A 26727-nucleotide genomic window follows, 5' to 3' on the forward strand; every position below is an offset into this window, starting at 1 on the left:
TTTTAAGAAGGCTCGCTGTAAGATTTTAAACTGTAGAGAGGGAACTTGGATAGGTAGTGTCTCGAATAAATATAGTAAACGTGGGAGTATATTCATTTTTAAGGAGTAGATCCTACCTATCCATGAGATTTTGTATGCTGTCCATTTATGTAAATCTTGTAAGATAGATTGTATTAATGAGGGGAAGTTAGCTTTGTATAGAGTAGCGTAATTAGTTGTTAACTGAATCCCTAAATATTTAATAGAGTGAGTCTTCCATTTATAGGGAAAGGATTGTTTTAAGTTAAGGAGCATTGTCGGTGGTATCTTAATAGGAAGTGCTTCAGACTTGTCTTGGTTAAGTTTGAAGCCTGAAATGGCTTCAAATTCTCTTAAAATTGAGTGTAGCACTGGGAGAGAGGTGAGAGGGTTAGTTAACGTTAACAAGATATCATCTGCGAAAGTTCCAAAAGCTATTCTAATGTGTTCTGGCTTACTGCAGCACTTTATACTATCAATGTCTCTGTAATAAATCAACTTATCTCTCTCTTGTCAGACTTGTCAGCCTGTGTCTGGAAGGCTGCCAAGTTCTTCAGTGTTGTGGTTCTGCTATGAACTCCCCTTCCAGGCCCCTCTCTGCACACTGCCTGTGTGTTATTTAGGATTAGAGCAGCTTCTCTCTTCTCTCTTATCTTTTACAAGCTGGATAAATCATCCTCTGAGCTGCCTGGGCTTTCACATACTGAAGAATTACAGACACAGGCAAAGCTGTTTGCAGGAAGAAACGAGCAGCCTGAAACTTCAGTGGATGATAGCTGCAGAGGGAAAGAAACACACAAATGATCTCTTGAGATTCAAAAAGAATGCTGTATACAGCCTGCTTGTGTATAGATGTATTTTCTATGTGTGGACATACTGTACATCAACCTACTTCCTGTTTTGGTGGCCATTTTGTTTGTTTATAAACAAACTTTTTAAAACTGTTTTTAACCACTTTTAATGCGGCGAGGAGCGGCGAAATTGTGACAGAGGGTAATAGGAGATGTCCCCTAACGCACTGGTATGTTTACTTTTGTGCGTTTTTAACAATACAGATTCTCTTTAAGTATTAGGCTAAGGAGTCGGAGTCGAGGAGTCGGAGCCATTTTGGGTACTCTAAGTTGGAGTCGTGGTTTCATAAACTGAGGAGTTGGGGTCGGAAGATTTTTGTCCCGACTCCACAGCCCTGGTTGTCAGCAGTCGTAATGTGCATTGTTTAAAATGAAATAAATATGCCGGCCTTCATATGTCTCTCACCTCCGGTTCCCTTTCAAATCCAACTGCAATTATTAAGATACATTTAGAATTGCAGCATTGAGTTATCCTTTAACCCTCTTACGATGGGTGTGAACGTGGCGGCAGACCAAGGACCGCCTAACGCCAATTGGTGTCAAGTCCTGGGGCGGGGATATGCAGGAGATTGCGTGCTGCTAGGAGACTGTTAGACGGCGAAACCTCTGTCTATTTATATTGTACAGAGCTGCGATCTACAGCAGCGATGTACTGAGGACAGCCATGTGACACGGCTGTCCCCCTGGGAAGCATGAGAGTGATCGGCTCTCATAGGCTGATGCCTATGACAGCCGAGCACGCTGATTGGCTGGCGGGGGGAGGGAGGGCTGGGGAGAAATTTAAAAAAAAAAAAAAAAAAGCAATATTTATTTAAAAAAAAAAAAATTATCAAAAAATATAAACAAACATCCCAGCAGGGATCACAGCCCACCAACAGAAAGCTCTCAACCAAAAATCAACAGTAATTTTATCGTCCGCCTGCTACACACGTGTACATTTTTTGTACCGTTTTTACGTTCTCGACTAAATACGCCCACTATTGATGACCCTGCACTCTGATACGGCCCCCTGAACGCTTCTATATCATACACATAATCAAGCCGCTTCATCGATCGTGCTAACACACGATAAGATAGTCATTTCGACTATTTTCAACAATGCCAATATTTCAATCGAGAACACACTCTATTCTGCCCATAAAATAGCTTAAGTGTGCTGAAAAAAGCTTCCGATTTCGGTTGCGATTCGAATCGATCGCATGGGAAATCGGTGAAAAACGTAACTTGTGTTCCTAGCATAACAGCGCTGCGTAATATGTTAGCGCTTTATAAATACAATAAATAATAATAACAGACAGACTAACAGAAAATTGTATGGTGTGTACCTAGCATTAAAGCTGCAGTGGCCTAAATAGTAAAAAAAAATAGCCCGGTCACTAGGGGGTGTACGCCCACGTGGTTAAAAGCACCAATATCAATTAAAATGTCAGTTAAAATCCTTTTCTATTTGTAGTTAGGCCTGTGTTGTTGTGTAATTGGAGTTTCAGCAGCTTAGGCATTGTCAGTCAGTCATGTGCTCAGTTATTATTCATCGCTCTTGGCTCCTCATCCTCCCTCTGTGAATGAGAACAATATTATATGGGACTGCGCAGGGTTATCTGGGGATACAGGGTCATCTCAAGCAATTTGGGTTGCTGTTTTTCTGAATGGTTTTCCATGACAATGTCGTCCATTCAGCAATGCCTAATACTCCATTTCCTGCTCTGGAATCTGTATCCCGCTCCCCTCGCTGTGCAGTAATGAGATCAACTCCTGCCTGTTCCTCATTCACTCACGTTTATTACCTTCCAGTCGCCTCACTCAGCAGGCTGGGGAGATGTTCATGCAAAGATTCATTTCACAATGATATCACTGCCGTGGCAGGTGAACAATAGTACAGTATAGTACAATATACATGCAGTGCTGTGTATTAAGTACATAGCCAGAACTATGTAAATATTGCATACTTATATTAACCCCTTCATTACTAGTGGTCTCTGGCCTCTTAAGGACCAGAAACTGGCGCATACAAACGAACTGTTTCGCTAAATTGCTGCAACCTTCAGTTACACCGCACTCCCATTGCCACAACCCACCCACTCTGCCACTCTGTGAGTCGGTCAGGAGCTGATTTCATTGGCTCCTGACCCTGTGATCAGTGTGAGCCAATGAGATTGGCTCACTGAGCTCTGTTGTCATACAGACAGCAGGGCGAGTGAGTTGCGGTTGGAAGAAAGCGACGGGAGCAGGGAGAGCACACAGCGGTGATGAGTGAAATCTACACCATGGCAGGAACAGCAGCCTCCAAACATGGCGTAGATTTCTATCACAGACTTCCTAAAATGGTTAACCTTTAATGCACCAAAAGTCATATGCACAGCAGCTTATTTTTATTTAGGTTTTATTTTCCAGTGTTTTCCTTCAGTCACTCAACCACAACGGTTTTCTGGTACTACCCATACCTAAACTAACCGTGCACTATGTATAGCACTGCAGTCAGTGGGTATCCTACCTTATTGGGGGCAGTTATCATTATATCCCTTTAGTAATAGTACATAGATGGACTTGCAGGTTCCTGGGACCAGACCAGAGGATACCCAAGTAAACTGCTTTATTCCATCATCATACAAAAAACAGATAAATAATGTATGGCTTACAGCCTGACAGCTGTTTTGGTCTTGCCTGTGAAACAGCTGTCAGGCTTTATGCCATACAGTAGATACAAGGGAACAAACAGAGCGCTCCGATGGTGCGTTACCACTTTAATCAATTCACACGCTTTAAAATCAATACACTTACAGTGTATGTGCAAGTATTGCACATTTAAGAGGCCACCAGCGAGTCCCCTCCGCGTCCTGTGCCTGGCCAGGGCTGCACATACACTGTAAGTGTATTGATTTTAAAGCATGTGAATTGATTAAAGTGGTAACGCACCATCGGAGCGCTCTGTTTGTTCCCTTGTATCTCCTATATTAGCATTCTGGCACCACCCAGTATAAGGAGCAGCACCGAGGTGAAATCCACTTAAAGGGCCATACCCAACTATAGCTAGCGCCGGTACTAACATTTTGTAGCTTTATGCCATACAGTGTGTGTTTTTTGGAAGTATGGAATAAAGGCATTTTCTTGGGGGATCCTCTGGTCTGGTGCTTAGAACTTTCTAGCCTACATATGTACCATTGATGACTTGATATCCGGAGGCACAGTCTTACACCTGTTACTCACATCTGTCTGACCAGGTGAAACTAGTGCCAACCCGATCTGTCATCTTCTACACTAGTTCCTTAGTAATAGTTTAGCCACTTCGCATTCCAAGGTTTTTCCCCTTTAAGATTCCTGACAATTTTGGCATTTCAGCTGTTATTGATATAGCAATATTTATTTATTTATTTATTTATTTATTTTACTTATGCCATCAAAGTGATAGACATAGTTTTGTAAGCTAGGCTAGGCTTTCTTTAGGTAATAATTGCTTTCAAGAATTTAATTTTATAAGGAAAACATAGGCATAAGTTAAAAAATACACATTTTTCCATATTTCACCCTTCACAAATTTCACATGTCAAGTGCCATGGTTATGAAACAACACAAAATGTTACTTGTCTTTTTTCCCGGTTAACAGGACACACCCTACATGCCATATTTCATCACTAGTTGGGAATGTGGCGTACCATTATCGTTAACTTGTGCGCCTGTAGCGGTTGAATCTGATCACTATGGTGTGCAGTTTGGGGACCTTAGTGCTATACAGTTACGATGCATCTGTTCAGTGTTGGGTCCTGGAGCTGTCGCCCTACCGATTGTCTGATTGCTACAGATGGCAGTCATTACAGGTATCCACTAATCTTAGGGCTAAGTATGGGTGACGCAAAGGGTTGATTAGTTGGGTAGGAGTTAATATTTTGCTGGGGGGGGGGGGGGGCACTTTATTATTTAAAGGGAGACATTTTCACTTACATATTTTTTTTTTTTAAGTCTTCTTAAATGAATTAGCAGCACTCATTCTCTGTTAAAGGAATGCGCCACGGGGCATGAGCATATACGCATGCACGAGCACATGCACGCGCGGAACCGACGGAAGCATGCGGGAGTGCTCGGCGCCATTTTATCTTTCTTGTCCTGGAATGCACAGGAGAGCCAATTGCGATGTGAAATTCACATCCTGAAATCTTAACGAGTTAAACAGACACTGTGTGGTGTTACTACCTGGCAGCTGTTTCACGGGCAAGACCAGATTCTTCAGAGGCCACTTTACATGCATCTGAACAGGTTTTCAGAGAATCCTCCATATTTTGTAAAGTTTGCTGGAATGGGGTAAGAGAAAGTCTGACCCCAGATAACCCTGCATGGTTTGTAAATATTTTATTTTGTCTTTTCATGGGACAAAACATATGACACTTTGATTCAATGTCAAAGCGGATCCGAGATGAAAAAGTAACTAGAACAAATAACTTGTCAATAGATCTTATCCATAGTTTACACAGCAAATCTAGCTGCAAACCGCTTTAAAAGGTTATGATTATTTATTGCTGTGACACAATGAGGGCAGCCATGTTCTGTTTGTCACATTGTCACAGGCTTGAGATGCTATCAGCTTGCCTGTGTTTAAATTCAGTCCCTTCTCCTCCTCCCTCCTCCCCTCTGCCTATGAAACCAATAGCTAGTAACCTCCTCCTCCTGCCCAGACTGGGCTCCCATAAGCCCTTGCTACTAAGGTTCAGAGTGCCAAGGCTCTCTGAAAAGCTGTGGGTGAGGCTTGTTTAGTTTATAGGGAATTAGAGTATTAAAACAAAACAAAAAAAGTATTTGGCTTGAGGAATGCCATATAAACTATATGAAAGGAACACAGTTATGCAGTGAGTACGTTTATCTCGGATCCACTTTAAGTAATCCGGGTACAGCTTGTATAATGGTGTAAATCACTGTCCCATCAAAATAACAACACACAGCCATTAATGTCTAAACTACAGTCAACAAAAGTGAGTACACCCCTAAGTGAAGAATGTCAAAATTCTGCCCAGTTAGGCAGGCCAATGCCAGCCACGCTGTCCATAAAGCAGTTTCTGGTCTGTGGCATGCTCTGGAACCTCACTGCAAATTACCTCAGCGCTGAGACCCATTAGGCTAGATAGAGGGGTTTTTGGTATGCTTGGAGTGAGTGATGTGTCATGATTGTATGGCCGGCCATGAATATTGTTATTTTTGACTCCGCAACATCCCTTCCCTAATTTTAAATCTATGTCCCTATCCCATTCCCCTTTTATGATATAATAAAGTATTTGTATGTTTATATTACACGTGAGACCAAAATTCTTTGTCTTTAACTGAACCTCACTGACCTGCCCACATTACATTCTGCAGCTCTAGCCACCAAAATGAGATGACATTTTGCACTAGTAAAACTGTATTAACCCCCTCCTGACTGCCTAATGCCGATTGGCCGCAGGAGGGTGGCAGCCTCAGGACCAACTAACGCCGAAAGGCATCAAGTCCTGGGGCGGGGCTTTACAGGGGATCGCCCTCCAATGCACGTGCATCCCCTCTGCTCCGTCATCAGCCTACCAGCGGTGCTAGCGGACTGTTAGACTGCGAAACCGCCTTCTATTTACATTGTTCAGCGCTGCGATCTACGTGTCACTCGGTTGTCCCCTGGAGAGGCTCCAATCGCGATCCCCTCTCATAGGCTGATGCCTATGAGAGAGGAGCACTGTAATTGGCTAGTGGGGGGGGGGGGGGGGGAAATATATATAAAAATGGACAAATATATTATAAAAAAAATATACAAACATCGCTCCAGCGATCAGAGCTCACCAACAGACAGGCAGCTCTGTTGGTGGGCAGAAAAGGGGGGGGGGGGGGAATTCACTTGCGTACTAAGTTGTATGGCGCTGCAGTGAGCTACTAAAGCTGCAGAGCACTAAATTGTAAAACAATAGCCTGGTCACTAGGAGGGGTGTAAGCCGCTGATCCTAAAGTGGTTAAAGGAGAACTAATGCTGGGATTACACGGTACGTTTTTTGGGGTGGGGGGTAAGAATCGTTCTGATAGATGCCATCGATGATAAAATTCCGGCATGTCCGATTCTCCGCACGAATTTGTTTCCGCTCGAGTTCTTATAGAAGTCAATGGAAAAAAGATAAGAAAGACGAGTGGAAGATAAGAGAATCTAGCAGAAAATCGAATGGCTAATAGATCACGCGCCGAATCGAACCCAAAAAACGTACCGTGTAATCCCAGCGTAAATTAAGAGGCATGTGGAGGCTGCCATATTTATTTCCTTTTAAACAATACACATTACAATCAATCTAGTCAGATCTAACAATGTCAAACACCTAATCTGCATGCTTGTTCAGGGTCTATGGCTAAACGTATTAGAGGCAGAGGATCAGCAGGATAGCCAGGCAACTGGAATTGGATAAAAGGAACTAAACATGGCAGCCTCCATAACCCTCTTGCTTCAGTTGTCCTTTAAGTATGTAGAAAAGAGTGGAGCTTCTCTAGTTGGGGGGACCAAGTTGGAAACACTATCCATGCTACAAACTGAATAGGTTTAGTAAAATACCTGTAGCCCAGCAGCCAAAGGCCATGTGAGTGGGTCCTGGTGAGTTTATTTCATGACAAAATTAGTGAGTTTACCGCTATTTAACGCTAACTAACGCACACTGCAAATCCGTTTTGTGATTCCGTTTCCGATTCGCAATTCCGATTTTCCCTGAATGCAATCAACAGAAAAACGGAAGAAAAAATGCAGCATGCAGTAACAATTAAAAATCGGAATCTGATGTAAAAACCGATAAAAAATTGAAATCTGAATCAAAATAGCATGCAGGGAGCCTTACTGTACCAGCAGAAATGCTGCTGGAAGAGGTAGTTTTTGCCTCCTGCACCAACTGTCCAAGATGGAACTACATTTCCCATGATCCCTAGCTGCATTGACTGGTAGCAGCTAGATGGTTGTTACTTGGTTGCCATCAGTCTTGGGTTATAAATTCAGATACCGTTGTCAAGCCGAAGGAAGAAGTCAGCAAGAGATCACAGACAAGCAAATCTACAATATCGTTCTTTTATTTTACACCTATATGGGTACAGCATATCTTGTAATTGTCAGAATGGGTGGGCACAAGTGCGGCCTGATATACTGCATAAACTATGATCCTTCTTTAGTAAGAAAGCCCAGCATAACCTGCATATAATGGTGAAGTTCAATGAGCCAGAAATGTATTTGTTGTTGTTTCTCTACAGTTATTACATTGGAGTTGGGTGAGGGGATTCCCCTCCTATTCTATTTCCCGATCAGAGACCTTTTACCCCACCACAGCCTCCTGGATGTTCACTGGGCAGTGAACACATGATTCTGACCTGGGCATGCACAAGTTCCAAACTGCATGCCCAGTTAAAGAAGGCACTCGTGCACATCTGTCTGTCGTGCACACCCGCTACCTTTTACTGAGCATGCACAGCTGGGAACTTGCACATGCCCAGTTCAAAAGTGCTCATGCATGTCCACAGGAACTTTCTGGAGACTTTACAACAAAGAGGCCAATTGAATGTTAAAGAGCACAGATATAAGGAATGGGAAGGAACTCAAGATAAAATATGTAATGGAGAATTTTTGGCATCTCAATGACCATCTATATTGTCCACTATTATTGATCTCTAATTGTTTAACCAAATATTATTTACCATTTTGTTATATTTTCTTTTATTGCTCTTCTGATACAGCCTCTAAAGACACGGTCTCGCCTCAGGTGAAACAACACAGATATGCGGTCTTGGATCTCATAGAAGACTATCTGAAAAGTAAGTGATATGAGAGGTCAGTCTTCCGGTTGTGAATGATGGTTGCAGTCTTATCGGTTTGCAGCTAATGGAATGTTTCCTATCTGTGCAGGAGTGTGTAAGCTGTACTCCGAGCAGAGAGCCATCAGAGTGAAACGCGTGGTGGACAAGAAGAGATTGTAAGTATCTACTCAGCCAAGCTTTGTAGTCGCACAATAGCGCAGCTATGGCAGACAGTCATACATCAGTGCTTTGTCTTACCAGTATTTCTTCCGTAGTTGTTATTGACACTGATTTATTATTATAAAACTTTGTTTATAAAGCACTAACATATTATGCAGCGCTCTACAATAGATAATTGTGCAAAAGGTGGATCAGCGCATCACTAGGCCGCCTCTGAATGGCCTCCAATCAGGTGCGCTGAGCCCGCCCAGAAGCTGCAAACGCACCTTAAACCCAAACAGAAGCTCTGCATATACACCAAAAGCAAAGCTGTTAAGTGGGAGCAGCTGACCAAAAATGAATTAAATTAGTACATTGCAAGGGAATGAACAGCGCTACTTAAAAACAGATAAGTGCCTACCTGCAAGAGAGTGCAAGCCCCACTTGTGGGATAAAATACACACCTAGCATACACATGACCTGTCTACCACTGGAGGATGTTAGTTTCCTGTAACAGCTTGCATGCAACTTGTTAAGTACTCGTCCCTCCCACGGCGGAGAAATCATCCTTGATGGGAGGGGCCTAACACTAACTAAATCCTAACCTATGTATATGCATAGCCTGGGTGCGGCCAACCAAGTAAAATCGAAAATTGAAAATTGTGCAAAAGGCCATTGGGAGGCGGCCTGGTGTTGCGCTGATCCACCTTTTGCACAATTTTCAATTTTCGATTTTACATGGTTGGCCGCACCCAGGCTATGCATATACATAGGTTAGGATTTAGTTAGTGTTAGGTCCCCTCCCATCAAGGATGATTTCTCCGCCGTGGGAGGGACGAGTACTTAACAAGTTGCATGCAAGCTGTTACAGGAAACTAACATCCTTCAGTGGTAGACAGGTCATGTGTATGCTCTACAATAGATAGGGGAGACATTGCAAATGTAACACATTTGGGACAGATGCCTCTGGTCCCTTTAAGGAAGGATCAGTCTCCCCCCCCCCCCCCCTTCCCCCATCACAAACACTGTGATTGGCTCACAGTGGTCAGGAGCCAATGAAAACACATGACAGCTGAGTTTACTTCCTCCAGGAGCAGCGATAAGCTCGGGACTGCGGTAAGCCGTGGCATAGAATCTACCCCAATACTTTTAGCCATAGACCCTTAACAAGCATGCAGCAGATCAGGTGTTTCTGATGTTATTGTCAGGGCTGGTGCACACCAAAACCCGCTAGCAGATCCGCAAAATGCTAGCAGATTTTTAAACGCTTTTTTTTATTTTTATGAGGCGTTTTGCTAGCGTTTTGCGGATTGCTGCTGCGGTTTTCAGTATAGTAGATTTCATATATTGTTACAGTAAAGCTGTTACTGAACAGCTTCTGTAACAAAAACGCCTGCAAAACCGCTCTGAAGTGCCGTTTTTCAGAGCGGTTTGCGTTTTTCCTATACTTAACATTGAGGCAGAAACGCATCCGAAATCCAAAAAATGCCTCACCCAGGCATTTTTCGTTTCTGCAAAACGCCTGCCGCTCTGGTGTGCACCACCCCATTGAGATACATTGACCAAGCAGATCCGCAGCCGCAAGCGGATCTGAAAACGCCCAAAAAGCCGCTCGGTGTGCACCAGCCCTCAGATCTGACAAGATTAGCTGCATGCTTTTTCCTGGTGTTATTCAGACACTACTGCAGCCTAATAGATCAGCTGGGCTGCCTGACAACTAGTTTAAAAGGAAACAAACATGGCAGCTTTCGACATCACTCTCTCCTCGGTTCTCTTTAAAATGTAAAAAAAGACATTCATAAATGGACCACACTTCTCTCCGTGGAGCGTTTAAATGCGTGTTTGCCATCTTTCCGTAGGGTTTTAGAGGAGACTTAATGTGATAATTAGAAATGCCTTTATCACATTAATAGATTTCCTTTGTACTACGGCATCAGAGGCATTTTGTTCCTTTTTCAATTAAAAACTATTATGCTCTATAATTGAGATGGTAACAAGAGGAAATGGTGTGATTGGAGCTTTAATGGGAAAGTCAATTATTTCCAGAGCTAAATAAGCCTGGTTTGTGCTCTTACTGTAATTCTGCCATTACTGATCACAGCCCAGGCCTGCCTGTCTATATCCGGCAGTGCTTATACAAGTCTATATAATGTAATACAGAATTCAGTATTCTGGCAAGGACTTCCTGCTTTCCAGAACTTGTTATTGGTACAAGGCTATTGGGCTTATTTGTGAACGGAGTTCAAAGAGGAGAGAGGAGCCACCAACCAGACATCTGCTTTCACTAACATGTACATTTTACTCGGGGAAAACAAATGACCAAGGAACAGTGGCGTATTTAGAGGGGTGCAGGTATGGCTAGTGCCATGGGCGCCACTGTGCCATGGGCGCCATACCTGCCCCCTCCTCTCCCATGCTGCAAAGTCCATTCCATGTCTGACTGGCTGCTGCCCGCCCGCCCCCCCTGATCCGCCGCATGCTGCTCCAGCCGCGCCCGTGTTATGTCTGCCCCCCTCCTCCCCGCTGTGTCCTCTTTCTTCCGAACCCATTAACAGGCCTCAAATCATCAGCGCGACGAAGAGACAGAATAGTGGCTTGCGGTTCACAGTGACCACGTGTGAGCTTCAAATGCAGGAAGTGACTGACTAATGACGTCACTTCCTGCATTTGAAACGCACCCGTGTTCACTGGGAACTGCTGGCCGCTCTTCTGCCTTTTGGTCGCGCTGATGATTTCAGGTCTGTTAATGGGTTCGGGTGAAAGAGAACGCAGCGGGGAGGAGGGGGGCAGACATAACGCGGACGCAGCAGATCAGTTGGGTGGGCAGCAGCCAGTCAGATATGGAATGGACATTGCAGCATGGGAGAGGAGGGAGCAGGTATGGCAAAACGCCTTGCCTTTTACTTTATATCCAGGAGAAAGCGGTATAATTACTGTAAGGAACACATATTTGACTTCCTATGCTTCGGGGGGGATCAACTAGGCTTTGCTGATGGTAGTAGGAGTGTGTGTGTGGGGGGGGGGGGGGGGGGATAGGGCGCAATCTCAGTGTGTGCCATGGGCACCATTTTACCCAGATACGCCTCTGCCAAGGAATTCAATAAAATGTGCTTAAGCTAATGTCTTTTGTATGAAAATGTGCACTCAGCTGAGTGTAGTGTGGAGGTGCAGTATGCAGAGATGCATCACACTGGCTTATCTTCACACCAGGAAGTGGCAGCGTTTAGCCAGGGACCTCCAACTTAGCCACTCATCTTTTTTTTTTCCTCAGGGTATGGCTGGGGACAAGATGTTATGCTGGTTAAAGCTACGTACAGACCTGCAATTTCTGTTGCCCGCAGGGATCAGAGCTTGAACCCTTCAACAACAGTTTGTGGCCAAGTACCATACACACTCGTTGCTAGTGCTAGCTTCTTTAAATGGAGTCAGGTGGCCGCTGTCCACAGGCTAAAAGTGATAATGTTTGCCCAAGGCAGCCGATAAAGCCAAGATTAATCTAGTGGGTGTACGTAGCTTAACCACTTAACTTAATCTGGATGTACCGTTACATCCAGATAGAGCCTCAGTATCTCAAACATTTGTGCATCCTGTCAATTAGTGGCAAGTGCACACGGGTGTGGCTCATTCACGGTAGGACTTGCACGGCGGGGATTGGGGAAGAGGATCATGTGTTCCCTGTGCCAATCGAAGTGCCTGGGAATGAATGAACATGACTCCGATCGGGAGCCATGTTCATTCATAAAAATGAAAGTAGAAAGGAGCACTGAAATGTGAAAATGGCTCTTGGCGGTAAGGGTAAAATAGCCAGTGGGGTGTTGTGGTTAAAGGAATACAGAGAAGACATGTGACATGAGAGACTGGATGTACAGTGCCAATCCACAAATAACTATGCTGTGTCCTAAAACTGGTTCAATAGTTCATAGATTTTAGCTTTGGCAAACTTTAATGAGACAATGGACCAGTAAAAACTTAAGTAGATTTAAAAATAAAATAAAACTCAGGGATATCTGAAAAGTCATTTTTTGGAGGAGGATAGATACTATTATTTCATCAGTTTATTTTCACTGTGGATTTATTTTAAATGTACCTGAGCCAAAGCCGAAAGGTTATACTTGCCTACAAAGAGGGAAGGCTCTGGGTCCTATAGAGACTTACCGGGTCCTCCTTGCTCCTGCCACCGCTTGCTGTGACCCTCCAGAAGATCCAGGCCATGCTGCTCTTCAAGCATGGGCATGGCCATACTCGCACAGTACGACCACGCTCATGCTTGAAGAGGAGCGTGGCCCTCAGCAGGTTATTTCTTGGTATGACTCAAGCAGTCCAAGTGTGCTGGATCACTCATGTTCCCTAGCCTTAGTAAACGGACCTTAGTAATGAGATGGTTTGCATTTAGCAAGTGAAACCGTGAAATATGTGAAAAACAAAAAAAAGTTCTGGTTCACCATGAGCTTGCTGGGTAGTTTTTAACAGTGAAATATGTGCCTTGACTTGCTTGTGTTTTATCTGCAGATCCAGGCTAGAATCAGAACAAATACAAAAGGGAGTGCAATCGGCAGAAAAGAGCACCCTTGGGAATACGGAAGGGAAGGAGGAAGGGAAAGTGGGGGAAGAAGATAATGCAGGTGAGATCTTGGTTTTGTAGAAAGGGGAGGTTTGGGTAGGGTATAGGTAAGGGGTGTTTAACAGTCTACCTTTAATGTTTCTACCACATTGAATGGTCCAGGGCCAATGCACCTTCTATACACTACCAAATAATGATTGTGTGGCCAGATAAATTGTACAAAAGGCGCTTTATTTTTTAAATATCCTGTAAACACACATCTTAAAACGGCATAAAGTAGTTTAAAAACATTCAACAGCGCCATTGACTCTCAACATGGTCGACCTCTCAAACCTCCACACACACATGTAAATCAGTTGGGGTACCTCACACCTTCTGAGGTTTGTGGCTGGCAAAGTCCTGCAACATAAAACCAACAAGGCAGAGTTCATCCTTGGGCTATGCCCAGCAGCATTAAAGTATAGCTGAGATGGTACACTGTGCCTAATTTATACTTGCTTGAGGCTTCCTCAGCCCCATGAGGATCATGGGTCGCTCACCGTCCTCCCCGGCCACCCGTTGTCCCAGAATCACCTCTGGTGTCTTCTTCAGTGGGGGCCAGTCGCTGTGTTCTGCCGGATAACGGAGGTGATCCTGGGCCAACGGAGCGGACAGGGAGTACGGCGAGATAGCCCACGATCTTAATGAGGCTGGAGGAAGTCCCAGGTAAGTATAAATACACCAATTTTGATATCTCTGCTTTCTTTTTTCTCTTTTTTTTTACTAGACCAGCATTGGAAGGGTTACACACAGAGCTTTAAAGTTCAGTGGAGAGAAATGCTGCCACAGCCAAGTTTAGATAGATACATTTAAGTAAACACAATGTAACAAGTGTGGAATGTGACTCACTCTCTCTGTGTCCGGGAGCTCCTGCACAGTCAGTGTACTAAACATTCCACACTTGTTACATTGTGTTTACTTAAATGTATCTATCTAAACTTCGGATGTGGCGACATTTCTCTCCACGACACTTTAAAGCTCTGTGTGTAACCCTTCCAATGCTGGTCTAGTAAAAAAAATTCTGGTTGCATATAATATGCTGTAAATAATGTTTTAGAGCAAAGCTGAAATGCAGGGTTATACTCCGCTTTAAATGCATAAGTGACTGCTGTTTGCAGAAAGAAAACGAGCAAGCTGGCAAAGACACCTCTTGAGTGCACAGTGTACTCACAGTACGCAATACTTCTACCTCAGATCCGCAACTGCAAGGCACAATCCCATAAGGCAGTTGTCTTTGCCTGGCTATTCTTTACTGGTAAGCCACCAGGCTAGGCTAAAAAGGAGAGGAGAGGGGGCTGCCTTCCAAACGCTGGAGCAGGACAAGCCGTTTAGTTTTGCTTTCATCCACTGGTCAGTCACCTTGGTCAGGCTTGTAGTACTGTAGATGGTTCCCCAGCAGCCATGTGGGTATGCAGAAGGGTCAAGAGTGTGTCAGAACACCGACTAGTTTCACCCGGCTAGTAGGCATTTCCTCTAGTCTGTGTGGCTTCTATTGCAATTTAATATCGTTGCTATCTACCGGACACTAGGACTTAAATGTTAGATGTTGCACTGTGTGTAGAAAGCCTTAACGAGGAACTCCAGTGAACATAATGTAATAAAAAAAGTGCTTCATTTTTTAAATAATTATGTATAAATGATTTAATCAGTTTTTTCCCGTTGTAAAATATTTCCTCTCCCTGATTTACATTCTGACATTTATCACATGGTGACATTTTTACTGCTGGCAGGTGATGTCACTGGAAGGAGATGCTGCTTGCTTTTTTGGGAGTTGGACCCAGCTGTAAACAGCTGTTGTTTCCCACAATGCAATGAGGTTCACAGACAGGAGACTGTCAGGACCATGGTCCTGACATCCCACTATGGGAGGGGTTTCACCACAATATTAGCCAAACGGAGCCCCCGATGATCTGTTTGTGAAAAGGAAAAGATTTCTCATGGGAAAGGGGGTATCAGCTACTGATTGGGATGAATTTCAATTCTTGGTCACAGTTTCTCTTTAAGGTGGCCATACTTTTAATAGGTTTAACAGATTCAGTCAAGTTCAATTCTGTCAGAAATCTGTGCCCTAACATGTTGGATCAATCGTAATTTCACTTTATTTTCACGGAAAATATATCTGAATTATCAATCTGACCAGATGGAAAGCCTCAGTTGATCATGGGCGGGGCAGGAGTGGTGGTAGATCTATGGCCCGTAGCACTGCATCAAGAAATGCAACGTTGCAGCTCAATAGCTGTCAAGCGGGCTGGAAACTATTGAATAACAGTGTGCAGTGTGTGGAAGGAATCCCTCTCTCATCAGGTTCCAATCAGACAGGGATCGATTATTATCTATTGATGAGTGGCTACTTTTACACGTTTTCTATTGTGGTTAAACCATTTTTTTTACTGAAGAAAATGTATGCAAATATCCCTGTAATAATTAGGGGTAATGACCCTTTATTAAAGCTGCCATGGTAACCATGTGAGCCTCAGTATTCTCTATGCTAATCGAGCAGGTGACCTGTGTTTGCTTACATGCCTGATGTTCAGGAGGCTTTTGTGGCCATTCTGCATCCAATGCTCTGATATGTATTTATACATGTAATTTTGGCTGCCCAGGAGAAGTTGCTGGTGCAGCATATTGTGCAGGCTCAGAGTAATGACATAAGCATATTCCTATTGTCTCCCTCGGACAGACAGGACAGTCTCTGATGCTCCGAATACATCCAGTCTTTGGGATGACAGCCGAGGTGAAGATGAATTATCCCCGGAGGAAATTCAAATGGTAATTCATACGTTTGCAATTCAAAGTATAAACATGTAGCTGCAAGCATGTTTTCCCAATCTACATGAAATGTCGTGTGTGTTCTTTTCTTTTAGTACATTAGTGTAGGAAATCTGAGTGATTTCCATTGAGAACAGGCTGTAAGCCACTAGGGCCCATATGCAATTAACTTTTTCTCCTAGGAGATAATTTTTCATTTTCTATTTAAAATAACTTTTCAGCACTCTGCAATTCAAAAAGTGCCAACAAGTTGTTTAAAAGGAACTATCAAAATTATTTTGAACATTTTCTTGCTTTTTGGTGGTTTAAAAGGCATTTTATTGACCAGTTTGAAAATATCACCTAGGAGAAAAGTCAGGAGAAAAGGTGAATTGAATATGGGCCCTGGTGTGGAGGTGAAGCTTTTGTGCTGGTAGGCTAAAGCTACGTTCCCACGTCCTGATTTTCCCACAACCGTCGAACCCTCGTGCAACCAGCGATCGTTTCTGCGATCTCGCGACGTGGATGCGTGTGCGCCATTACATGAACTACGTTTTGCGACGGACTGAGATTATGACCGTCATGGTGGATCAGATCTTTTACATCCCAGACAACTCCCGCACAAAGTGCTGCGATCGTTTGAACTCTCTTTCACGCCGGTTGTGTGCTGTTGCGTGTCCCCGTGGCTAGGAAGATGGAGCGAGGAATGGTCATTCGTTGGGTCCTCGTGTCACTGTGCGTTCCCTGATCCATCTCCAGGTGAGTGCAGGCCTTAACCACTTCCGGATTCTCGGAGCGTATATACACGCCCCTGAATCCTGAAGTGTATTCCATGGAAACGGCCGCTCGTATGAGCGGCCGTTCCATGTCAGTTTCCGGAGGGTGTCTCCGTGAACACCCTGCGAGCCGATCGGCGGCTCGCAGGGTAAATGTAAACACACGGGGAAGACCTTCCCCGGTGTTTACATGTATACGGCGCTGCTGCGCAGCAGCGCCGTAGAGGAGATCGGTGATCCCCGGCCTCTGGCCGGGGATCACCGGCATCTGATAGGCTAAAGCCTATCCCATCAGGCGCAGGACAGAAATCCGTCCTGCGCCGCTCACAGGGGGAGGGAGAGGGAGGGAAGGGGAAGGAGGCCAGGAAGCGCTGAGGAGGGGGGCTTTGAAGAGCCCCCCCCGCAAGCGCAAGCAGCCGGCGGCGATCAGACCCCCTCAGCAGGACATCCCCCTAGTGGGGAAAAAAGGGGGGGGGGAAGTCTGATCGGCCTGGCTGCTAGCTGATCGGTGCTGCGGGCTGGAGAGCCCACGCAGCACCGATCAGCACAAAATAGCGTGGTAGGGAAGTGGTTAAAGAGGAACTCCAGTGAAAATAATGTAATGAAAAATATGCTTAATTTTTACAATAATTACAGTTGTTCAAAATTATTCAACCCCCAATGCTGTAAAGGGTTTTAGGGAATTTAGTGTACATTTGTAATTGTTCAGGATTAAATCTTACAAGGACTTTTTAAAGAACCAAATGCAACTAAAATTCAATTGTTTTTGTAATACCGTATTAAATGCCACCAATTGGGCAGATTTAAAATGACTGTGATACTCCGCTCCTTCTAGACATTTACTGATGTGTTTACAAACCTGGTGAAGTCAAGAGAATGGTCCAGGAAGACAAGAGAAGAGGTGATTTCTCTTCGCAGGAAGGGCAATGGCTATAAGAAGATTGCAAAGATGTTAAACTAGAGTGACCAGATTTTTGTGGGTCCAACCTGGGACGGGGAGGGGGGCGAAAAGTGAGGAGGACTGAGGAGCGCGTAGCGACGAAGACTGGGGGGGGGGGGTCTGCGCCGCGGCGAAAATGGGCGTGGCCATGACATTGTATGGGCGGAGCTAACATAATGATGTAACAGCGAGGCATAAGAAAGCAGTGTTTACGCCATGATGTGGACAAACGAGACTTTGCATCATGGGTGTGCAGAAACTGTGTGATGCTAATAGTATACCGTAACCACAAAGCAGCAAACATAGCCATCTATGACCATTAAATAATAAATGCAGTAACGGTTACCCCGGACACCAGAAAATAAACGCAATAGGCAACATGTCAGCACAAAATAACCGCAATGCGGGCAACATGTCAGTATAAAATGAATGCAATGCGGGCAAACATGTCAGTACAAAGTACACTCAATGCGGGCAAACATGTCAGTACAAAATAAACGCAATGCGAGCAAACATGTCAGTGCAAAATAAACGCAATGCGGGCAAACATGTCAGTACAAAATAAACGCAATGCGGGCAACATGTCAGTACAAAAGAAACGCAATGCGGGCAAACATTTCACCAGTTAAAGAAACGCAATGCGGGCAAGCATTTCACCAGAAAAGAAACGCAATGCGGGCAAACATTTCACCAGAAAAGAAACGCAATGCGGGCAAACATTTCACCAGAAAAGAAACGCAATGCGGGCAAACATTTCACCAGAAAAGAAACGCAATGCGGGCAAACATTTCACCAGAAAAGAAACGCAATGCGGGCAAACATTTCACCAGAAAAGAAACGCAATGCGGGCAAACATTTCACCAGAAAAGAAACGCAATGCGGGCAAACATTTCACCAGAAAAGAAACGCAATGCGGGCAAACATTTCACCTGTAAAAGAAACAATGCGGGCAAACCTTTCACCTGGAAAAGAAACAATGCGGGCAAACATTTCACCTGGAAAAGAAACAATGCGGGCAAACATTTCACCTGGAAAAGAAACAATGCGGGCAAACATTTCACAATGCGGGCAAACCTTTCACCTGGAAAAGAAAGCATTGATTTACTCACCTGGCAGAAGTCTCCGGCCTCTGGCGCGCTGCTCCTGGGACCGTCTTACTTCTCCTGCAGTCTCCCGCGCTGACAGGGCTACGGCAAGATGGCGCCCGAAGCCCTGTACTGGAGACACAAATAGTCTCCAGTACAGGGCTTCGGCAGCCATCTTGCCGTAGCCCTGCTCTGCTCTGCCGGTGTCGGAACAGACACCGGAAGAGGAGGCTGGAGTGGGGCTGCGGGCACTGAACTAGCACGGCGTCTATAGACGCCGCTGCCAGTTCATTGAGGAGAGAGTGGCCAGAGTCCCGAGGCCAGGACGTCCCGCTGCTGAAAGCGGGACGTTTCCCGGGGCCTCATTAAGCCTGGGACAGCGGACCCCGAATGGCAATCCGGGACGTCTGGTCACTCTAGTTAAACATACCAAGAGACACCATAGGAAGAATCATTTCGCAAATTCAAGGCAAAGGGCACTGTTGAAATGCTACCTGATCGTGGCAGAAAGACGATGCAGACTTCGACTGCTGTGCACTACCTGAAGTGCAAAGTGGAAAAAAGTCCCCGTGTGACTGCTAAGGAACTGAAAAAAGATTTGGCAGATGCGGGTACTGAGTTTTCAGCTCAGATAAGGCGCACACTGCGTAATAAAGGCCTCCATGCCAGAACTCCCAGGCGCACCCCCATGCTGTCTCCAAAGAATAAGAGTCGACTGCAGTATGCCAAGTCATGTGGACAAACCAGAAAAGTTTTGGGATAGTGTTCTGTGGACTGATGAAACAAAATTAGAACTGTTTGGGCCCATGGATTAACGCTATGTTTGGAGGAGGAAGAACAAGGCCTGAGAAGAAAAGAACACCTTGCTTACTGTGAAGCATGGAGGGGGGTCAATCATGCTTTGGGGCTGTTTTGCTTCTGCAGGTACAGGGAAGCTTCAGCGTGCGCAAGGTACCATGAATTCTCTTCAGTACCAGAAGATATTGGATGAAAATGTGATGCAGTCCGTCACAAATCTCAGGCTTGGGAGACGTTGGACCTTTCAACAGGACAATGATCCCAAGCATACCTCCAAGTCCACTAGAGCATGGCTGCAGATTAAAGGCTGGAACATTTTGGAGTGGCCATCGCAGTCACCAGACTGAGAACCTCTGGTGGGACTTAAAGAAAGCAGTTGCAGCGCGCAAGCCTAAGAATGTGACTGAACTAGAGGCTTTTGCCCATGAAGAATGGGCTAAGATACCTGTAGATCACTGCAAGAGACTTGTGTCAAGCTATGCTTCACGTTTAAAAGCTGTTATAACTGGAAAAAGATGTTGTACTAAGAATGAATGTCACTTGGGGGTTGAATAAAACTGATAATGATGTGAGCAGAGACAAGACATTTGTGGTTATTTCATTATAAATGTTATGTTATATTTGTCTGACTTACAAGTGCCTATTTGATTTAATTGTAAACAAGATGACTGAAATGATCAAAATCAATGTCAAACTGGCCAAACACTCAATTTCAGTGGGGGTTGAATAATTTTGAACACAACTGTATGCATAAATGATTGTCAATGTTTGCTCATTGTAAAATCTTTCCTCTCCCTGATTTACATTCTGACATTTATCACATGGTGACATTTTTACTGCTGGCAGATGTCACTGGAAGGAGATGCTGCTTGCATTTTTGGCAGTTGGAAACAACTGTTATTTCCCACAATGCAACAAGGCTCCCACAGTGTGATGTCAGGACCTCAGAGATGTGAGCCGCTGGCATGACACTGTGGGAGGGGTTTTACCACAAAATCAGCCATACAGAGCCCCCTGATGATCCGTTTGATAAAAGGAAAACATTTCTCATGGGAAAGGGGGTATCCGCTACTGATTGGGATGAAGTTAAATTTTTTGTTACGGTTTCTCTTTAAAGAAGTCTCTAATCTACTATACAGACATTAATCTGTCACCCAAGTTTCTGACAATTCGGCATGCTGGAATCCGCTGAGCGGCGAGCAGTACTGTATGGACAGGAAGGGGAGGGAGGAGGCTTCCTGTTGCAGGAGATAAAACACTGTATTAGGGCTCTTTCACACTAAGACGTTGTGTTTCATGCAACGTTAAGGTCGCATAATGTGCCCCTAACGCAACGCATGTTAGTATTGAAGTTGGACGTTATATAGAGCCGCGTTATGCGTCTCTTGATGCGTCCGTGATGCATACTTTTTGACGCATACTATCGAACAAAAACGGCGCATGCGGCAAATTAAAAAAACAAACAAAAAACAGTACTGAGCATGTGCACACATTCGAACGCAGCCAAATATGAGTATAACGCACAGCACGCTGCACTTTCACTGAACGTGCAGCGTTATACTCGTTATACTCCAACGCAACGTGTGCACTGAACAGCCCATTGATTTTTCATTACTGTGAGTTGGTCTGCGTTACAGGCTGCTCTAATGTGCACCTGTAATAACGTCCCACTGTAAAAGCAGCCAAAATCAACATGAGCAATGTTGGGCACAGCAGATGGAGGGATGCCTGTACAGATACAAGCAATCCCCTACTTACATTTCATACATACAAAGTTGTCTCCATGTACAAAATAAGCAAGAATGTTTTTATTTTTGATATTACAGCATTGTATAAACTGTTGTAAGTAGGTTACAAAAAAAATTAGAAGCACATTAAAAACAACCCAAAAAAACATATTTTATACTATATGTTCAAATCCAAAGTTGTCAAAGTAAATTCGAAAGGATGTAAAGAACGAATTTGCAAAAAGCAAAATGGTTCCATGGTGTCCTTGCTTCAGGTGCGTTATTTAGACACTACTGATTAGTGGCGTAGCTAGAGATCATGGGGCCCCATAGTAAAACTTTCATGGGGCCCTCAGATGTAGGCACTTTTGAGCAACCGCCACCTTTCCCCACCATATGCGTTCATTGGGAAATTTACATTCTCATGCATTCCACACTGCATATAGTCCATGGGCACTGAGACAGTCAGATGATGGAGAAACGTAAATGGAGAATACATTAAAGTGGATCCGAGATGAAAAACTAACTAGAACAAGTAACTTTTCTATATATCTTATCTAAAGTTTAGTTTACACAGCAAATATAACTGCAAACGGCTTTAATAGAAAATGATTATTTCTCCCTGTGATACAATGACAGCAGCCATGTTGTTTGTAAACATTACACAGAGGCAGGCTTATCTGTATCTTGATCACTAAGCCTGTGAAAAAAAACTAATCCCCCCCCCCTCCTCCCCCCTCTGCCTCTGAAATCAATGGCTATTAACACCTCCCTCTCCTCCTGCCCAGACTGAGCTCCCATGAGCCCTTGCTACTGCAAAGGCTCTCTGAAAGCCTGTGGGCGTGGTTTATTTAGTTTACAGGGAATTAGAGTATTAAAACAAAAACAAAAAAGTATTTGGCTTGAGGAATGCCCTATAAACAATAGGAAAGGAACACAATTCTGCAATGAGTAAAAGTTCATCTCGGATCCACTTTAAGTACCACCTGGGCCCTCTCATCTCCAGGGCCCCATACAGTGGTGTAGGTAAGGAGCTCTGGGCCCCTGTGCAAGTTTTACATTGGGGCCCCTCAAGCACTCTATACATAAAATTGGATATGGCACACCAAAACCTGCCAAGGTCAACCACAGTGTCAGAGGTGCAAGAAGGGGATGGGGACATTTTGTTAAGGATTACTACTATTCAAAGCATCTATAGAAGTGATTATAACCAGCAAAGGACCAAATAAAATGCTAATACTGCGGTTGAGTGGGCCCCTTGGGACCCCTCTTGCCCTGATGCGGTTGCAACCTCTGCACCCCCTATTGCTACACCACTGGCCCTATAGCAGCTGCTATGGCTATTGCTACTATGGCTATTCTACTGATGCAAGAAAGATCCGCAGGATGCCGGACAACTGGAATTATTTAAAAGGATATAAACGTGACATCATCCCTATTCTTCTCACTGTAGTTTTCCTTTAAGTGTGTTAGACATTGCCCTATACCACCCATTCTGAATGTGTATTGGCTCACCACGGCTGTGTGGACACAAGCAAAGTAATAAAGAGTTTTTGGGGGGTAGGAAAGGGTTAAAGACTCCAAGCTTTCATGCAATATGAGGCTGTATATTGTGGGCCTCAGTGGGCAGTAATGAGTTTTCCTTTGCACTGCACTGGATTCTGTACACAGAGCATTTGTTAGCTGTGCGACTGACATCACTCTGCAACACCTAAGGAATGTCAGTCACATGCAGTCAGTAGGTGATCAGTGTATTCCTCGCATATACAAACCTCACTGCCTGTCTCTCAGTGAGAGGTCTCCCTGTCCGCCTCGGTGCCCAGGGTGGTATCATGGAAGGAGATACAACCATTTGCCGCTTTTAAATGCATTAGGACTGGATATTTGCCTTTAATCTCCTCTTGCTGTTTTATCATTCCTGGTGTGGCAGCTATCTGTACAAGCACACAAATCCGCTGCGTTTTTCCAATTCCCTTCCTATTGTTCTGCCACAAAGAGAATAGGTTTGTGGAAGCAGCTGCCTTTCACCGAGGATGTCTTTTGTAGTGTATGAAGCCGGAGCACACAATGCTAAGCAGGCGATGGTTATCTGTGATTTTAATTTGGGGAAAGCTGGAAATGTAATATTTTATCTGTTTAACCACTTGTGAAGCAGCAAAGCACATTTCCTTCTGGATTTGTATTTACAAGCTGGAATAAATAGATGCAATACGTGAATGGTGGAGGAACTCTAACCAAAGTGTGCAAAACATGTAAACTCCTCCCACCACCCAAGCGACTAAAGGGATGTTTCAGGCTGTTTGGGTGTGAGCAGACAACTGTCTGTTGCTGAGGATCTAGGACAGGGCTGGGCAAACTTTGCATGGGCTGGGCCGCATGCTGCAGAAGGTGGGCCACATTCTTAAAATTCTTTTCCTCACTCCCGTCCATGCAAAGTCCTAAACGGAAGTAAACCAAGGGTTAACACTCACCTACTCGCCACTACCTTTGTTGGGTCTTCATGGCCACAGGGTGTCACGTGTGCTAGGGTGTAATATTCTGGCACTTCCTGATGGTGTGTCACGTGACTCTCTGTGGTCATGGAGACCCGATGCAGGAAGCGGCAAGCAGGTGAGTGTTAACCCTCAGTTTCCTTCCGCTCACGACTTGGGAGGGGGTAGAGGAATCCTGTGGCTTGCCGGATTTACAGTACACCGCCCCACGGGCCGTAGTTTGCCTGGCGATGATCTAGGAACTGTGGGGACACTTTTACATGCATAAACTTTTGCTAAACAAAATGGTACAAACCTATACAAAGGATGCACAAACCAATGTTTTACTTTTTCATGTCAATTTTGAGCCAGGCATGATTTGTCAAAACTGACCCATTTAATTACAAGCCGCCAGAAATGCTGCGTCCAGCACTTTGCTAACCAGACTGCAGCACAGCCCATTGAGTGTGAATAGCACCGTGTCGCTTATAGTGTGAATGGGCCCTAAGCCCAAGTTCCCTTCCTCTTCTAGTCTGGAACACCAATATACAGTAATGAGGAGCGCTAAGACCATTGAGTTGGTCTGTAAAGCCCACCAAAATGAGAGGGAGCCGTTCTGGAAAACCACAACCAGCTGACAAAAACAACCAATTCCAGAACGTCTTCAAAAACAGACCAATATTTATTCAAGCATTTCCAAAGGTGCAATCATAGAAAAACTCCCTTATCCCCCCTTAAAACCAGTATCGACTCAGCCCTGCATGACATCAATCGATAAGACTGCCTGAGGCTACTTGGTGCAACTAACAACTAATCTTGCACGCACATCTGGATGGCTATTGTTGCTATTAAGTGTACTGTACTACTTTAGATGGGTACCTTCCCACTGGAGGGAATGCATGGTTGATTGTGTGAATGATGGTTACTTCGATTTGATGTCATGCACAGCAAGAAACACAGCATAGTTATTTGTGCGCTAGGCACTGTACATACACGGCTGTCTCATCATGTCACATGTCACCCCGGGTATCCTTTAAAAGTCAAATGCAATGGAGTCAGAATGCACACAACCAATGTCACAGGATGTGCAATGTGCTCGCCAGTCTCACTGTAGAATGAGGACAGCACCATCCAAGAGGTAGTTATTAGTTACAGTTGTGTTCAAAATTATTCAGCCTCCACTGAAATTGAGTGTTTTGGCCAGTTTGACATTGATTTTGATCATTTCAGTCATCTTGTTTACAATTAAATCAAATAGGCACTTGTAAGTCAGACAAATATAACATAACATTTATAATGAAATAACCACAAATGTCTTTTCTGTGCTCACATCAATATCAGTTTTATTCAACCCCCAAGTGACATTCATTCTTAGTACTTAGTACAACATCCTTTTCCAGTTATAACCGCTTTTAAACGTAAAGCATAGCTTGACACAAGTGTCTTGCAGCGATCTACGGGTATCTTAGCCCATTCTTCATGGGCAAAAGCCTCCAGTTCAGTCATTCTTAGGCTTGCACACTGCAACTGCTTTCTTTAGGTCCCACCAGAGGTTCTCAATCGGATTTAAGTCTGGTGACTGCGATGGCCACTCCAAAATGTTCCAGCCTTTAATCTGCAACCATGCTCTAGTGGACTTGGAGGTATGCTTGGGATCATTGTCCTGTTCAAAGGTCCAACATCTCCCAAGCCTCAGGTTTGTGACGGACTGCATCACACTTTCATCCAATATCTCCTGGTACTGAAGAGAATTCATGGTACCTTGAACATGCTGAAGCTTCCCTGTACCTGCAGAAGCAAAACAGCCCCAAAGCATGATTGACCCCCCGCCATGCTTCACAGTAGGCAAGGTGTTCTTTTCTTCATAGGCCTTGTTCTTCCTCCTCCAAACATAGCGTTGATCCATGGGCCCAAACAGTTATCATTTTGTTTCATCAGTCCACAGAACACTATCTCAAAACTTTTGTGGTTTGTCCACATGACTTTTGGCATACTGCAGTCGACTCTTATTCTTTGGAGACAGCAAAGGGGTGCGTCTGGGAGTTCTGGCATGGAGGCCTTCATTACGCAGTGTACGCCTTATTTTCTGAACTGAAACTTCAGTACCCGCATCTAACATCTTTTTTCAGTTCCTCAGCAGTTACACGGGGGACTTTTCTCCACTTTGCGCTTCAGGTAGCGCACAGCAGTCAAAGTCCGCATCTTCTTTCTGCCACGACCAGGTAGCATTTCAACAGTGCCCTTTGCCTTGAATTTGCGAATTATGCTTCCTATGGTGTCTCTTGGTATGTTTAACAGGTTTGCAATCTTCTTATAGCCATTGCCCTTCCTGTGAAGAGAAATTCCTGGACCATTCTTTAAACATTAAATCTGTCTCCGTTAGTTACCAGCAGTCCTGTATTTCTGTTAGGACTGGGAGCGCACACACTTCCCTGCAGGGAGAGCCGCGTCTGGTGTGTTTTCTTGTGTTCTCACACACTTCATGTTCTATTCGAGTTGCCAAGTGATGAAGGTGGCGGTTACAGTGTGTGACTGCAGCCAGATCATCTTCCACTCCTATTTAATCTGCTCTTTCTCAGTGTCAGCACTGGTAATGCGCGGTGTCACTGAAGGCTGGTGACCCTTCATGTAATCCTCGTTATCCCGCCGCCCAGCAAATCTGCGCTGGAAGACCGAGGAAGAACGCTTTGCCACGTACTAAGCTGCATGATGTTCAGTATTTGATAGACACGGAGGGGGGAAGAAAACCTCGCTATTCTCAATTCTGTGGCAGTTGCGTATAAATAATTCTTT

The 26727-nt window shown here is 44.5% G+C and overlaps 1 protein-coding gene across 1 annotated transcript in view; it reads left to right on the forward strand.

The window, feature by feature from the left end:
* The window catches only part of STX18 (syntaxin 18), a 205193-nt gene that overhangs the window by 144963 nt on the left and 33503 nt on the right, over positions 1 to 26727 (forward strand). The window contains exons 4-7 of the mRNA XM_068277321.1: positions 8571 to 8648; positions 8740 to 8806; positions 13299 to 13411; positions 16070 to 16158. Coding sequence (XP_068133422.1) covers positions 8571 to 8648; positions 8740 to 8806; positions 13299 to 13411; positions 16070 to 16158 — 347 coding nt within the window. The remainder of the gene's footprint in view (positions 1 to 8570; positions 8649 to 8739; positions 8807 to 13298; positions 13412 to 16069; positions 16159 to 26727) is intronic.

The sequence above is a fragment of the Hyperolius riggenbachi genome, chromosome 1, assembly GCF_040937935.1.
Source record: "Hyperolius riggenbachi isolate aHypRig1 chromosome 1, aHypRig1.pri, whole genome shotgun sequence".
NCBI classification, from domain to species: Eukaryota; Metazoa; Chordata; class Amphibia; order Anura; family Hyperoliidae; genus Hyperolius; species Hyperolius riggenbachi.